At 38.5% G+C, this 16,823-nt stretch overlaps 1 protein-coding gene across 2 annotated transcripts in view; it reads right to left on the reverse strand.

The window, feature by feature from the left end:
• Positions 1 to 11,712: 11,712 nt before the first annotated feature.
• ZPLD1 (zona pellucida like domain containing 1) overlaps positions 11,713 to 16,823 on the reverse strand; it is a 291,846-nt gene continuing 286,735 nt past the window's right edge. Inside the window, exons 10-11 of one of the 2 annotated variants that reach the window (XM_064495786.1) lie at positions 14,617 to 14,646; positions 11,713 to 13,591 (exon numbers count right to left, since the gene is read on the reverse strand). In XM_064495786.1, coding sequence (XP_064351856.1) covers positions 13,353 to 13,591; positions 14,617 to 14,646 — 269 coding nt within the window. In that variant the 3' untranslated portion in view covers positions 11,713 to 13,352. Of the gene's footprint in view, positions 14,200 to 14,616; positions 14,647 to 16,823 lie in introns of both variants that reach the window. The other variant, XM_010978421.3, reaches the window with a different exon arrangement.

The raw sequence follows: 16,823 nt of genomic DNA on the forward strand, positions 1-16,823 counted from the left end.
TCAATGTTTATCCAATCAAAGAGTTATCTACTATGTACACAATGGAATGGAAACCATTGCAGCTGCTAAGGAAAGCAGTACGAAGTTTCTTTAAAAAATTAAAAATGTAGTTAGCATATGATCCAGCCATTCCACGTCTGGGTATTTATCAAAAGAAAGCAAAAACATTAACTCAAAAAGATATTCGCACCCTCATGTTTACTGCAGCATTATTTGCAACAGCCAAGATATGGAAACAACCCTTTGCCTTCATCAATGAATATGATATATCTCAATTATACCTTAATAAATAAAATCTTTAAACAGTAAAAAAAAATTAATTAATTAATAATAAACTATTCGTCTAAGGCAATGTTAGAACAGATTTATAGAAGGGCATCTTTCTGAAGTGCTGGAAAGCAGAGTATTAGTGGTATTTGAGGGGAAATGTTGGAAGACAAGGTTATAGAGAGAGACAATGACCCACTTCCTGTAGACTGCAGTCCATCATGCCTAGGGGCAATGGATAGTGTTTGAAGAAGGGAGTCATTTAAAAAGAGATGCTTCCAAAGGTACCTGTGGCAGCACTGTTAAGAATGGATTAGAATGTGTACTGACTAGAGGCAAAGATACCAGTTAATTAATTACTGCAGTTCTAGTAAGTTCCAATAAAATGTTAAAAATAACCAATAATTCTTTAGGGTGTTGGAATCTACAAAGTTCTCTCACTCTCACACACAGCCTCATTCGAATGCAGCTTGATACAGGGCAGAAAGGTAGGACTAAAAACAAAGCACAGATGTTGTAGCTTTGTAGAGGCAGAAAAGGAGCTGACTACTGCTTGAATGTGGACCATGGTGAAGCTGTCAAAGGACTTCAGTGTGAGTTGAGAGCTGTTCCTCATCATCACCGCCACCAACATATTGAGGACACACTAAGCATTAGGCCCTGGGCTGAGAATGTATATTAGACAACCTCATCTAATCCTCACAGCTACTTGTGGTCACCCCATTTCATAGATAAGAAAGCTGAGGTTCAGGGGACATTAAGAAGTCTGCTCAAGATCACACAGCTGGCAAGTGGCAGAGCCAAGACCCATCTGACTCCAAAGCTATCAACCACTTTTGCCTGTAGTACCTTCCGTAATACTGGTCTGTGGCAGGCCCAGCAGTACGTTCTTTGTTTATATCTGCATGTATCATGTGAGAGATGCAGATCTCATAAAAATTTTAATTTGACTCTTTTTTTAGGTTATTCCTTATTTTATTCAAGGGTAAACAGTCCTTCCTTTTAAAAATGAGCCAAGAACCCATCAGATTTGATTATAATGGCAACAGATCCCATTGAAAGAAATTGGCAATCTCTCACTACACTAGAATCTGGTTAAAATGGTGTACAAATAATGGGAAGCTTTTCTGTCAAGATGCTGCAGCATCATAATAGAGTCACCTTCACTTTTAGTCACTGATTACATCGAAAATCCTTCAAGCGTTGAGGAAAGGAAATCATGTTCCTTATCCGCCTATTCACATATGACAATATTTGTATTCCCAAAATTATTACATGCAGTCACAAAGACCTTTCCAGCATGCCTGACTTTAGCACTCCTGTATATGCTATTGTGGGTTTCTTCTGGGGCCTAACTTAAATCTTCCTGATCAGTAGGACCACTTCGAAGGTTACTGCTTCAGTGCACTAAGCGGGCCCTTGGAGGCATGAAGCAATTAGTGACTCGTCCAGAAATGCCTGGTGACAGCTTAAATCAGAAGTAAAAATGAAACTTTCAATTGCTACATCTTCTACAATGTATTTCAAATAACTATACACGTGCACACTTCAAAAGGGGTCTCTGATTTTTAATCTATGCTGTGCTTGAAATCACAGGCCACTAGTGAGGATTTCTTTTCTTCTATGTACTTTATTTAATTACACAATTATTTTCTCTAGAGAAAGCTTGTATTTGAAATGACCTATGCAAAGAAAGGTTTAAAGGTGCAGAGTCTTACTATTTGGAGCATTCATGTATCCTAGTTAAAATGACAAATCCACTCAGTGGAGTTAATATATTTTAATATATGTGGATTTTAATATATTTAATCCACACATACATTAAAGAAATGATGAGCATGTTTTTTCATGAAGTGAATATTATCATGTTTCTCATCTTGTCTTTTCCTTGCATGGTGTGTGTTATTTATTTTATTCAAAAATTTGTCCTGGAATAAGAGGAAATAAACAGCAGAGTGTGTGAGAACAATTTCTTTCCAGGGAAAGCAAGCACTAGTATCCAGGAAAAGCCTGTTTAAAGAGCATTGTCTTTCCGGTTAAGCAGGAAATGAATTTGCTACAAAGGGCTGGAACCCACTCTGATAGAATTGAAGGTAATTAAAATCTAATGCTAGAATCTAACCATTTGAATTGCAATTTAAATTGGTCAAATAGGATTGAAATCAGAATACCTGACAAGCTTAAAATGGGACTAACAGAGATTCACTGTGTGCGTGGGAAATGTTTGCTTTCTTCGGACTGAAATGAACATTGCATGGATGAAATAAAATAGTTTCTAAATTTATATGATTTTCATTAGTATGAAAAAATTATGGTGAGGTTTGGCATCTTACAATATATTAAGACAACAACTGGCATAAAATGAAAAGTTTTCAATAACAAACAAAAGATGATTAAGTGTTTGCTGTTTATGAGATCTTATTATTCTAGCATGTATAGTTTATTATATAAAGTCTAAAAGTGGGCATTTTAAAATAACAAATTACATTTATTGCTGTCTTAACCTGTCCTCATGGTTAGGCTTAACAGTTATCCTCTCTCCAAAAGCAGAAAACTTAAAGTTACAATGCATATGTTTCCACAGGTAATTATACTATTTTTATTAAAATGTTATTATATTAAAGTAGTATGAGACATGAAGTAGAAAAGATGCTTATTGCATTTCTTACAGGAAATTAATAAAGCTCAACCAAAAGGAATCCAATGGAAATTTTGGGAGATTATGATTTGCCAAAGTGAATGCTCAACTTTTTGTTCAACATTTTTTCTATAATGTATTACTTATAACATATCACTTCCTGCTTTGCGTCTTACCTAAGACCCTGGGTATGACTTACGTTGCTACCGACCACCAGATGTTCAAGGTTGTTGAGGGCATTATGCACTGCAGCTATACCTGTCAGGTTCCATCTTGTTCCAGATGATCAGGGAGAGGATTTTCAGGCCTCACTGGCCAAATAAAATCTAGATCTCTGAACGAGGCTGCGAATTGAAATACACTGAGAGAAGAGTTAAAGTACTAACAATAAAAAACAGAGATGGGTAAAATCAACTTTTATTTTCTATTTCAATAGCTTTCTTTTAAATTGAAATTGTTTTCTACTTAAGGATTGGTTTGGTTGTAATAACACTTATACATACATACACATATGTGCACTTTTTAAGACATTCGTTTCCTGAGAATTTTCTATCTCAAGAAAATGAGTGCTTCATTCATAGTAAAAGACTTAAGCATCACATAACACAGTCACATAACCTGAAGGAAAATCATTATCCTAAAAGGGAAACACAAGGAAAAAAGAGTCCCAACAGAATGAAAAAAAATCTAGGTATCTGTCCATTAGCTTTATTGAGATTATAGACAAGCAAATGTTCATGAAAGTGTATTTATGTATTTTCCCATTGAAACAATGTTGAGATTAAGAGCTGTGTTCTTGGCAAGAGACTTGGCATAAAAGTAAGGCTAGCTTAAGCCAACAATGTCATAAAAACAAGCATAAAATCCTTCCATATATTCAATACTAAAATTATGCCCAGAGTCCAATAAAATGAGCATAAATATTCTACACGCATTGATTATACGAGAGGGCACTCTGTGCTACAACGGATACATGATTGTGCTATACTGTAAATTAAAACTACTTAAAATTAATATGCTAGCTCTAATAAAGATTAAACATTTAATTAACAATATTTTTGCTTGTCTTCTTAGAAATTTTATGATTTGAAAGTCCTGGCTCTTTTGAATTGCTGTCTAGGGAAGTCTGAAATGACCCTTTTTCTCTTTAAAAGATCCCTTGTCTTGACCCACATGATCCAGGCTGTCAGATGCCACCACTGCTCAGCAGACTACAGCGTGAGAGAAAGAAGCTACAAAGAAGCATGGTTAAGAACCCACGGCCACTGGCTCCCTGGCAGGAGGCCAACCACCTAAAATTCAAAATCAAACCTTGGGCAGACTTCGACATGACCTGGGCTGGTGTAAAATTCCACAGGGGAGACAGGGGAGACCCAGAAGAGGAATCTTCCAATACTGGAGACACTCTGGTCGGAAGAATTGCAGCTCATGATTCTTGTTCTAGCAGGACAGGACCTGGTAGCAACTGATAGCAATAGAGGCAGAGGAAAGGGCTATGCAGGATGTCAAGAAAGTGGAGAACAAGTCAGGGATTAGAACTGGAGTTCAGTCATGAGAGGTGACAGGTACCAGGAAAGAGAGCAGCCTGACGGACACCCAGACATCCAGGGGCAATGGGTCTGAGGAGCAGCAAGACGAACCTAAGACCCTAGCATCATGACCCTGATGGAGAAGGGGCCCCATCCCAGCCAGCTTTGTCCCCTTGGCTCTGAGACGGATCTGCAGGAACCCAGAGTACGGCAGCCTGGCGCAGGCAAGGACCTGCACTTCCCTCAACGCTCAAATGTGCTCAAAAATCGAGTTCTTGTTTTCAGGGGGTAATCCTGGTGGCAGATAAACATTCTTCCCACCAAATAACCTTGGTAATACACAACATATTTGAAGCAGTGCCTAGAGATTTAGTTTAAGTCCCTGAAAAGAGGAAAACCTTGTGAATTTGGTCCTTCGACTTATTTATTTCATACTTGTTAAATGGATTGTTCTTCTCCCTCATCCCATCCTACTCAGAGTGCTAAAGAACAAAAACAAACAGGAGACTGGGGGCTGCGTCTGGAAAACAGGAGCAGTGGCTGTATTCCTCCGCCTCGATGCTGTGCTCTTTGAGGAGCTGTTTATGGTTTGATTACCATAAGGCCTGGAAGCTTTCCATTTCAGTTTTTGGCATCCCCTTTACTACCTCATTTTATTTACAACACTCTAACATGGATACAGAAAGAATTATTATTATCCCCATTTTCCAGATTAGGAAACTAACTTGGAGGAGCAGTAAGTGATAAACGCAAATCTATCTTCAAAAACTTGCGGCAGAGATCTATCTGGGCTCAAGTCCTTTCATGTGGTAGAGCCTCAAAAATATTTGCTGAATGAATGAATGAACAGATTTTTTTTCCCACTAAAGTACTATTTTTAAGGTACAAGCAGAATAAGGAAGAAAGTGAAGTCACAACAGGGCTGAGGAATGGGGGTAACAGTAACAGCTGACATGAATGGCGTGCTTACTGTCAGTCATTTGATGAGCACTCTGTACTCATTTATTCCTTAGAACAACTTGTGAAGGTAAGTAGTAGTGCTTTTCGGTTTGTGCACATGAGGAAAACAAAGATATATTTCAGAACTGGGATTCAAACCCAGGTGTGCTGCCCCATGGCCCATGCTCTAACCATCCACCATGCTGTGTAGAAACAAACTAAGTCAGAAACCCTAGGAATGGCAAAGAGCGGGTGCAGTAATAAGGGAAAGTCCGGGAAAGTGGAAGGTCTAACACCTACCAGGTGCCAGGCCTTTGCATAGAGTATCCCTGGTCCTCAAATGAATCCAAGAAGTTGGTATGAGACTCTTCACTTCATAGATGAGGAAGCTGCGGTTCAAAGAAGCTAAATGACTTCCTCAAAGTCACATGGCTAACGAGGGACAGACTGTGACTCAAATAGGTCTGTCTGATTCCAAAGCACAGGTTTTTTTTTTTTTTTCCACTACAAATATTTCTAGAGACCAACTCTACACAATTTAAACAGTAGAAATTTTCCATGTCCTGGAGCATTTTCTGTCCTTGGGGAACATGACACAGAGGAACTGAGATGTGTGGATGTCTGACCAAAGAACATCTTTCTCAATTTGAAACGTTCATCCCCTTTAACTCAGCATATAAAATACTAAGCATAGATAATAAACAAGGAGACATGAGAAAGAAAGTACACACCTGCCCAGCCAGGTCAGCTGAATCAGCCCTGGTGATCATTCAAAAAAAAAAAAAAAAGTGTAACCATTTAGGTCAAAACACTGACAGAAGAAAACAGATTGATTTCCTCACGGAGGTGCATTTCCAGCACTAGACTCCAGGAAGGAGTGGCTCCTTCTTTCTGTTTGGGGACAGACAGATGATGTCACCTGTCTATGGTGATCTCTTTTCAGCTTTCTGGAATTGCCTTCGATCTTATTCCAGAGTAGTGGTTCTTAAACTTTAACAGGCAGCAGAATCAACTGACGTCCTGCTCAATAGAAACTCTGGGGCTCCACTCCCAGAGTTTCTGCATGAGTACATCTGAACGGGGTTCTGAGAAACTGCATTTCTGACAAGTTACCAGGTAAAACTGACGGAGAGGGCCAGGGGACCACACGTGGAGGACAAGGGTCCTAGAGTTATCACAAGTTTCCAATTATTTTTCTCTTAACGGCACACCAGTGCTGGCCATAATCCCATATCACCTCTCTGGAGTGAGCAACCTGCTTCACAAGCAAAGTGCTCAGTCCCTCGACGTCAAGACGACCCCCAAGAGGCTCTAAGCACTGAGTAAGAGCTTCTGCCTTTCATAGTCAGTCCCACGTTTTCCCTGAGCAAAAGAAGCACAGATAAAGATGATATCTAGGCTAAAAGTTAAAGCTACAACGCCTATACCTTTGCAATTTATGCACAGGTCCTCAAAACTCAATTTTGTCCCACCTGGCTCAGATCCTTTGGGCTAGCCCTGCATGATCAATATAATCTCAAAAGCTTCGTCTAATCAATACTATAAAACATGCTCATTTTTCCGCCAATATCAGACAGAAATAAGGTTTTGCTCATGTTTTGCAAATGAGTTTTTTAAAAAATTATTTTCATAGCTTCACTGTGAGCCGTAGACTTTTATAGATGTCAGAGCTCAGCTCGGGGAAGCTGTAACTGACTGTTTCATCTTGACAGTTCCTTTGGAACAATTATTTAATGTGAGCATTATTTAAATGTGACAGCAGAATGAATATATCTTGGTGTGGTTTTAAAATTTAGCCTCAACGTCTTCTCTTCCACCTACATTTAAAACAGCACATTAGGCTTTGCTTCTTGCCTTCCATTTAGAGTTAGTACGGAGTTTAGGTACTGGGGGACGTAATTTGAACTGAAGAGCCAAATGGACACATCGATGTGCTACCCTTGGCTCTGTTATTTTCTTAATCCCCTCTGAAGAAAGAAAAATGATGATCTTTAAGCTGAGGCCAGATGCGACCCCTTTGAACCCTACAGTTGACAATGTGGGAAAAACCACAGTCTTCAAGGCATTATTTCAGACCATGTATGTATGTATAAAGATCTTTCGCTGGTTGCCATTTTGAGGGAAGATCCCTTTTTGAGGAAAAAAATTGAACACATAAAGTTCATGAGTTAAGGGAGAGAAGCTGCTGCAGCCTTTTTGCTCAGATCTGCGGGAATTGAGAACTCAGAGCTGTATTTACAGTGCCGTCCTGGCCACCCCCTTCCAAGGGGTACTTAGTAGGTAATGGAGGGAAGACGAAGAGTCCACAAAGCAATTATCACTGTTCTGATGGGGCGATGGGGTGAGGTGAAAATGCACAGAAAGTGGTTATTTGTTTACTTCAAAATATGAGTAGCATTCAACAAAAGGGAGTAATCTGGAGAATTTCTCTGTCTGTTTCATGTGCCATTTCTCTCAAGAATTGACAGGCAGTGGCATTATCCTTATTCTGGAAATTGCCTTTATGTACAAATAAGCATTCATTACATGCAGCTTTTCTCAGCTCTAAAGGGCAAGGGGAAAACAGGTTATTAGTAAAATAAAAAAATAATGCTGGCATGTGTTGTTTTTTTTTCCCTCAGGGTGAGAGGGAAAATGCCTTGATACTGTTTTCCAACATTCCAGCCATCAACTCCAGAGAGAACAGACAAACATAATTTTCATGGCTGACATAATGAAGACGATGATGCTTCTCAGCCATTTCCCAGAGCACAAACTCAGTGTCGGAGTGAGCCTGGCTGTGTGACCATAATAAATGCTAGTGATGTGGGCAAAACAAATGCACAACTGAAAAACAATGAGTCAGAGAGCTCATCCATTGCTGTCAATAGAAGCCAGAGTTCTCTCAAACCTGCTTAGTGTCTGCCACCGTATAATCTAAAGTGCATTGCAGACTATTTGCATGTTGAGTAAAATGTTAGTCGCTTAGGAATAAACAAAGCAGTTGCATTTTCACTGTCTCTCAGGTTTGGATTTCTGTTTTCTTGCTGTATATGCTCATTAGATTAGATACAAAGAATTTGTTTTTCAGTAGCTGAAATAAAGCTGAGAACTGATACAATTATTTCAGTAATATAGACAAAACATTTTCCTCAACTTCCAAATTACCATACCACTAAAATTCCTTTCTGGTTTAAATTATCTGGATAGTTTCTCAAAAAGAAAGAAATAAAACATGCTAGAGAGTAATATAAGAAGACTAATATAAAAATCAATTATTTTTCCTAACTGACCATAGTTAATCTTTTGATCAATTTCCTTCCTGTTGCTTTTCTATGTGCTCATGTTATATATATGTTTCTGTATTCTGCTTTTTTCTTTTTATATTATAGCATAAGCGTTTTCCCACTGGGTAGAGGTTTTCTATAACTGATTTTATATATTTACATATTATTATATATAACATCCTTGTACATAAATCAATGTATCTAATGTTTTAAAGCTGTGAGTAAAATGATGACCCTATTTGAGTAACATGGGTTTAAGTCAGATCCTCTGGTGACAGCTGGACACACAGATACCCAGAGTTCCCAAGACACCCTTGTGGTACTGTGACTGTGTGACGGAGTTCTGGCCAGTGAAGTACAAGGAAGTCTCCTGTGGCAGCTTCCAGGAAATTTCCTTAAACTATTGATGGTGTCTGACCATCTTTGCCTCTACTTTGCCTCTACTTGGGACCCTTCTCCATTTTGGACCATAGGACAAGGGCTAGTGTGGGACCAGAGATGGGGGAGTAAGAAGTAAGAGAAATTCTCGTTACGGATCCATTGACAAACTGGAAAAAAAGCATTAAAGTTTTAGTAAATCTTTTAATGCTCCATATTGTGTTTCAAGAGTGAGGGTGATGCAAAAAGATTGTGATTTATCTCCACAGGATTTAAGAGAGATGGCTGGGTTCAATTCTCTCTCACCAGGACTCTGCATCATTCTCTGCCATCTCATTTTATAAACAACAAAATATATGTTAGCAAAACAATAGCTTATAAAATAAAATCAGGTCCAATCCCCAAGTGGTAAATAATTTCTGAATTTGCAAAACTACATACCAGAGGAGAAATAGCTTCAGGATCTGTATAACTTTGAGTCAGAGTTGCATGAAATTGTCACACACTCTCCCAGGTGCTTCCAACGTCAGCTGATTAGCCAAACCAGCAGGATTATCCAGTAGTAGATTCTGCTTCGGGCAATTCTAATACAGCTATGCTCCTGCTGGAAACTAACCTCAAAATTTGGGCCAGGTTGCCTTTGATTAAACCTTCATATAATGATGTTACTTCTCTTTTCAACATAGAAAATGAAAGGGAAAATGAGGTAATTATGTTGGCCATTTAAGTAAAACAAAACCTATCCAGATACTTGAGGCAAAAGGGAATTGGAGGTTTGACAGGGCAGATAATCATCTGAGTTCTCAATTTCACTTTGCCAAGAATACAAAGCATTTTTAAATGAAGTTTACTGAACAGAGATTTCCAAATAATATGTCTAGTACCCATGAAGAGATGCTCCCCAAACCAATTGTCTCCTGGCTATCTCAGCAAAAAGGGGCATTAATCAAGGTTATTTTAGTTCTCCCCTATTCTTCAAATTTGCAAAGACTGACACTTTTTACAAGCTACCAGGCAAGATACTCTCACAAACATGAAAACCTAATTTATGTTTTTCCAGTTTGCATTTTCTTTGACAAGACAAGTCACCATCATGAGGAATATGGGTAACAGCAACCAGAGGCTTGTTTTTGTTTCTATCAGTGAACTAGGTAGAAACTGCTACCAAAGAAGCTGCCTCTCCTCCCAGGGTCCAGCACTTCCCCTGGTGCACTTGCTCCCCATTGTCTCCGCTTTGCTGCCTGATGTTCTTCCCTGTTTCTGGTCTGTTGTCACTGCTAACTTCACCACTCCCTCCACGCCGTGGCTACCAGCACCCTCAGCACCAATGCTGCAGGACATAGGTCGAACCAGGACTTTGATGCTAGGATTCCTTCTGCCCTGTTTCTCCTGATAATGTGGGCTAATGCAGGGCAATTTTGGAACACACTACTCACCATCTACTCATGGCCCTGTCTTTTTTCTATTTGATCCATCCTTTTAACTACTATAAAAGAGGACTCTGCCCACAAGCCCTGCCTCCAGACATTAAATATTTCAAAATCATTTCATGTGGAAACTGTTACGTTTTGTAATACTTTTATTATTAATTCCCTTTATGTTTCAGTATGTTAGCAGCGTGATACATATTGATAGTGTGTTTACAAATCTGCCAGTTGTGATGGTTCATTTTGTGTCAACTTGACTGGGGCCAAGGATGGCCCAGACATTTGGTCAGACATTACTCTGGGTGTGTCTGTAGGATGTTTCTGGATGAGACCTAACATTTGAATGAATGAGTAAAGCAGATTGCCCTCCCTAATGTGAGTGGACCCATTTAATCAGCTGAAAGTCTGAATAGAACAAAAAAGGCTAACCTTCCCGTAACTAAGAGGGAATTACTCCCACCTGACTGCCTTTCTAACCGGGACACCAGTTTATTCCTTCCTCAGGACTAGAACTGAAACAAGAGCTCTTCCTGGGGTCTTGAGCCTGCTGGCTTTCAGACTGGACATACATCACCAGCTCTCTTGGGTCTCCGGTTTGTCCACTGCGGATCTTGGGACTTGTCACCTCCATAATCACGTGAACCAATTCCTTAAAATAAATCTCTGTATATACATACATCCTATTAGTTCTTTTTCTCTGGAGAACCAGGGCTAATACACCAGCTAACCCTGGTGTTTGCTTCATTTACAACCCAAGTATATTTTTTTCTAAATTACAAATTTGGATTGTTTTGTATTAAATGTCTCCCCACTTATAAATAATTGAGGAATCTTACTTGCAAAAGCAATTGATCTATGGTCAGCTTGCTATTTTTCTTATAAATATAAAATGAAAGCAAATGTTTGCTAGCCTCATAGCCCCCGCTGTCAGGATAGAAGCCTCCCCATCCTGGGACAATTCTCTCCTGCCAGGTCCTCTGAGATGTCTTCACCCTATGCCTCATGAGTGTTCACAAACAAGTATCTCCCACCTACTTGTTCTCCTGTTTTTTTCTCACTTCAAGAAGTTCACTGCCTCACATTTTCCACAGCTGACAAGAATGTTGAGAGGAGGATGGAGAACTATCTTAAAGACAAGAAAACAACAACAACAACAAAAAAAAAAAAAAAAAACAAGAAAAGGCCACTGTTTTAAAGATATTCATTTACAATTACTTTATTAAACAATCATTGTTTACATGTCATCAGACCTTACCCCTGAAGTGTAAAAAAAAAAAAAAAAAAAAACAGTTTGAGGTATTAAAACTGAAGGAACATTTGCACATATTTTGTAAGGTTTTTTTTCACACTATAATAATTGTGTAATAATTTCACACTATAACTCAGTACAACCTATAACTGCAGGTCTGTAAGAACAAAGCTATATAAAGCAAACCTGGCTTGTCTCACTAGAGCTGTGGATCTCCCATTTATGATGAAAGGGTAGCAAAAAATATATGAGATTTAAGTTGCTTGCAAAATGATACGTCCATTATTTAGTTTTATAAAATGGTGTATAGAATTTAACAGGTTAACAGCTGAAACAGTAATTATCCCCAAAGCACAAAAATCAAACTGACAAACCAGTTTCAGTGATATAGTGTCCTATTCACAGGATTTAATCCTCGGATCAATGGCAATTCACTTAAAGTATCTGAAATAGATTTACCAGGATATTTCAATACTATCCATGTATACAGAGGGTCACATAAGTGGCATGGTCCATTTTTTTTTTTCTGTAGGATTTTCCCCTTTAAATTAGTAAATAAATTTGCTAACACAGATAAAGTTCAGAATGGTCACTTCAAAGTTATTTTTAAGTAACATGAGGAAGAGGAGATTCGCTTTTTAAGTGTTAGACCTTGTTACATTGAAGAAATTAACTGGAGACTTTCCAGATGCCATTTCCCTTTGGCTGTGTCTACACCTTGAAAGAAGAAGTTGAGGCAATTATACAGCTGATTATTGCAATACAAATATTTTCTTCTGAACTAGTCGGGCAAATTGGAGAAAAGGTGTTTTTTGATTTGACGATTGATTTAATTATTAACTTCAGAGCATAGGCACTTCATTCGAAACAAATCTAAAATTGCATAGTGATCTGCATGTAGTTCAGTAAATTAATTAAGTCCTGAACAATGGGTCACAAATGTTAAACGGAAATTCATCTCTACAGCAATGTTTATGTGAAAAATGGCACTTTTAGTAGCTGTGCATCCCGGGTTCTGGTGTTTGTCACTGAATCCTTTTATGTGTTCAGTTGCGCAAAGGCTAGATTGAACAAAGGAAAGATTGTTTCTTGGTAAGAATATAGGCTTAAAACTTGGCTTTTGAAACTTTTTGAAAAACGGATAAAGGATAAAATGCTTTTCGCAGTTTACTGCTAGAGGAAAATACTGTTTATTCCATGGCAATCATGACACCTTCAAGAAGACACCTTAAAAGGTAGGCTTCCTCCAGACCGTATGTCTTACCTGCATCAGAAATTTGTAAGAAAGGGAATCTTTTTTTTTGTAGAGATGCGAACAAAGCTCTGCAAAGCACATTTAACCTGTTTCCTTTTGTTCTAGGAGAAAAACAGAAAAAAAAAAAAAGAAAAAAGGAACCTAGGTTGTTAAAAATGCAAACAGGAACGCCGTGCTTGTGTGTGGGGCCAACGGCCTCTTCCCACGACTGCTGTCTGCTTTCCCAGGTAACGGTTACTGAATTAAGAATCGTCTTGGCAGTTGCTGCACTGCCAGGAGCGCAGCTGCAATGGCAGCTGGTGTAGTTTACCCGGGAGCAGAGTGAACGTGTGCTGATGTTCCACTTGAACCAGAAGGAGAAAATGGATCATAGCCGTTTGGAGCAAATGAATAATGATCTAGGGTCACTTAGTATCCTTTGGAAGTTCACGACTATTTTTACTGTTTGCCACACAAATGGATGCTTCCCCCAGGTTAAGATACATTTTAAGAGGTTTTTTTTCTTCTTCTTCTTCTTTTTTTAAAGGAATGTCTTCAGACATGGAAATCAGCCAAAAACATAGGAGGTCATAGAATGAGAAATTAAATCTCGGGTGTCTAAATTGGCCATTCCAATTAAAACATATCCCCAAGCTGCAATTATCTGGAAAAAAACAAAAAGCAACTTTCATTTCAGGACCACAAATGTAAATCTAAATGCCATCACAACAGGTTTTAATGCTTAGGGATAAAATGCAACAAATTCTTTTTTTTTCTATGCCTATCTTTTATCTATAAAACCACTAATCAAAAGAAAATTGAAATAAAGTGAAATAATGACTAAGAACTAAGTCCTGAATGGTGTTTGCTTATTGTCAGTATACCCACTGGTGCCATACAAATAGGGCTGACCACAAACATAAGTGACAAGAGCAATATTATCACAATTCTCTCACTAACGTCATGCTGACAAGCAACACTGTGAAATCTCTCAAACCTACAAATACCAAATGCTGGCTGGCATTCAATTCAGATAGAACACTGACTGCAGTTACACACGATACAGCCAGTGACGCCTCCCGAGAGCCTGTTACAGTCAGTCAAAGACTGGGTTTCGTATGCCATTCAGCACCAAGCTGGTGGGTGCCTTCCTGTGTAGAAGGGCCAGTGAGCACAGGAGAAGGGTAAAGCTCGTGACTCCCAGAACGACCATCCCTGATATCAGTGCACTGGTGACGGCGTTCAGCTGGAAAGGAGGTTCGTTTGGAGAACCTGCAAGTAATAATCACACACAGTGGAAGGTCCAATATCAGATTGATCTCATCTTATTCCAACTTACATCTGCAAAGCATCTTTCATCAGTATGTTGCAGAATAACAGCATGAGACTGGATTGTGCTATAGTTTATTTGATTATAATTCAGTTCAATGCCAAAGGATTGTATATATTAGAGGCCTGGTATTCCCTGGGCAGACAAAAAAAATCATCTATAAAGTGCTATAAAAATTGACCAACAGGTTGCATATGAGCTCAGAAATCCTCAGTAAACTGTGATTTACAATATAACAAACTTGTAAAATCAGGGCTCATTACATGTAGTTGACTACAGCTTTGTAACTGATGACCAAAAAATACTTAACATTTTTTTTAAATTATACTTTCATTTTCAATATATGTTAGTTATCTTACCAAGCTGTGAATTGTTGGTTGGAGTCTCATCTGGAGGGGGAAAAAAGGAAAAGAAAAGCATTGTGACTCCAAATATTTACCTACATTTGTTATAATTCTGTAATTACTCTTTATCTAGATGTCCCCTCACCTTCACGTACAAGCTTCCTGGGGAAAATAATAATGAAAATCCCCCTAAACCATCTGCTTTCCCATTTCCTGTTTCATATGTCTGAGATTTTATCATCTGTCCGTTCCCCCAAGCCCATGCCCTGCCGCTGCCCTGGGCACACAAATATAATCACAAAATGCGCTGTGCTGTATTCTTTCCTGCCGACTTTGCTTCATCATTCTCTCTCCAGTTATGTTAGTGGGGGCAGGAACTGTGAACAGCTATTACATTTTTTAGAGCCCTATAACCTGTCATTTGTTATTCTGTTACAGAGAAATATTCATTATTTAGTGCCACTCTATTTTAAGTATTGTCAATTTGCCCATCATAATCTGCAAAAACATCATTTTAAGTTCCAAGAGGATAAATTCACACTTAATGACTAAATGAAAGGAAAACATGACTCCTGAGATTGAATTGTGGTTTTATTTGCATCTGTTAAAGACTGAAGCTGTTGATTTTTCACTTTTCCCTGGCAAACGCAATAGACGCAACGAACACATTCACTTGGTTTCCCAATTTTTGTTACCCATTTTGTAATCATACAGCAATCAACCCTTGAGATTGTACAAAGAGTAGGTTTTATATTTGCGTTTAAAAACATGGGTGTATATGTGTCTGTGTTTGTTATTTGAACCATAAAATGTGTGCAGTTGACTGATTCTAGAGTATAAATATTATTACAATTAATGTGTGTAATGCCATACTGTTTACAAAGTCCTATCTCATATGTTATCACATTTAATTCTCATAACTGCCATATGGTTTAGCTATTACTGCTACCCCCATTTTGCAGATGGAGAAATCTCCATCTGTCACAGCCACCATGACAAAGCAAACATATGCTTAAATAAAAGCTCAGCTTCAGAGTCCTTTTTCTAAAATAATATAAACTATAAAAGTATGGGAAATATTTTTAGTGTAAGAGATGAATATCTCAAACTACATAACTTCAGGATTAGTATTTGAAACAACTGATGGGAGAAGCTGGTGAGATATTTATAAAACATCTGATGCCATTTCTTTTCAGACATGAGTCTTGGCAGAAATGACGGTTCTGCTGTTTGATCCTGAAGTACAAAGTCCAAAATACATAGAGCACTTATTCATAGGATTATTTAGAATGGTGCAGTACACTGCTGTAGGACAAAAAGAAAAAAAATACAAATTTTCATTATAGGGCATCCTTGAGAAAATCCTAACCTCCCACCAACATCACCCTATAAGGACAATTCTTTCTCATGTAAATAGATGGGATGCGCAACTGTGACTAATTCATCTAAAAGATCTGTGTGCCCCTTTCCCAAGACAAGGTGCCTCACTGGAACATGGAGGAGAATATATAATGCTCTAAAACTCCTTTTAAAAAGTTAGTCCTTGTTTAGAAATCACATTTATTTGCTTTAAAAAAGGTTTATGTTAAAGAATAGAAAGCTTCCTCTTATGTGTCCCAAATTAGGCAAAAGTTCTATAATGGATGCCCCCACCATTTTCTGCAATTTCAGGTTAATAAAAGAAGTCAGAATATCTCCTCCTTTCTTACATTACCACCAGCACTTCTGTAAGAAGACCATCCCAGGTGTCACCCACGAGGACTTGGCTGTGGACAAAATCTCCATGTGGGGACAAAATGCCAAGTGAGCCACACCCGCTCCAGGTTCCAGGGCTCTGACAAACTGAAAGCATCCTACCTTTGGCAGGTGGCTGAAATCAGCGTGTGTCATGTTTGGATATTGTTTGAAACTGTATTTGATAGTGAATAAGGGTAGCAAGAACAACTCTATCTGTTATCTGCTGCGTCTGGTATCCTGTAGTTTTAGGATCACTGCAATTAAAAGAAAATCAAAGTGCTGTCTAGAAAGGGGAGCTAGACATTTTCGAGGAGCTTTCTATCACCACACACTTCTGTTTTTCTCTCAGACCAAGCTAGTCTTATATACATATACACTGAAAGAAACCTCTGGAATTTAAACAGACTGGAATTCTAAATTTGGTGAGCTCTTCAACAAAACACATAGCTAGCCGAGGACCCACAGGAGGCAAGTGATAGCAGCAA

The sequence above is a fragment of the Camelus dromedarius genome, chromosome 2, assembly GCF_036321535.1.
Source record: "Camelus dromedarius isolate mCamDro1 chromosome 2, mCamDro1.pat, whole genome shotgun sequence".
In the NCBI taxonomy this organism is placed as follows: domain Eukaryota; kingdom Metazoa; phylum Chordata; class Mammalia; order Artiodactyla; family Camelidae; genus Camelus; species Camelus dromedarius.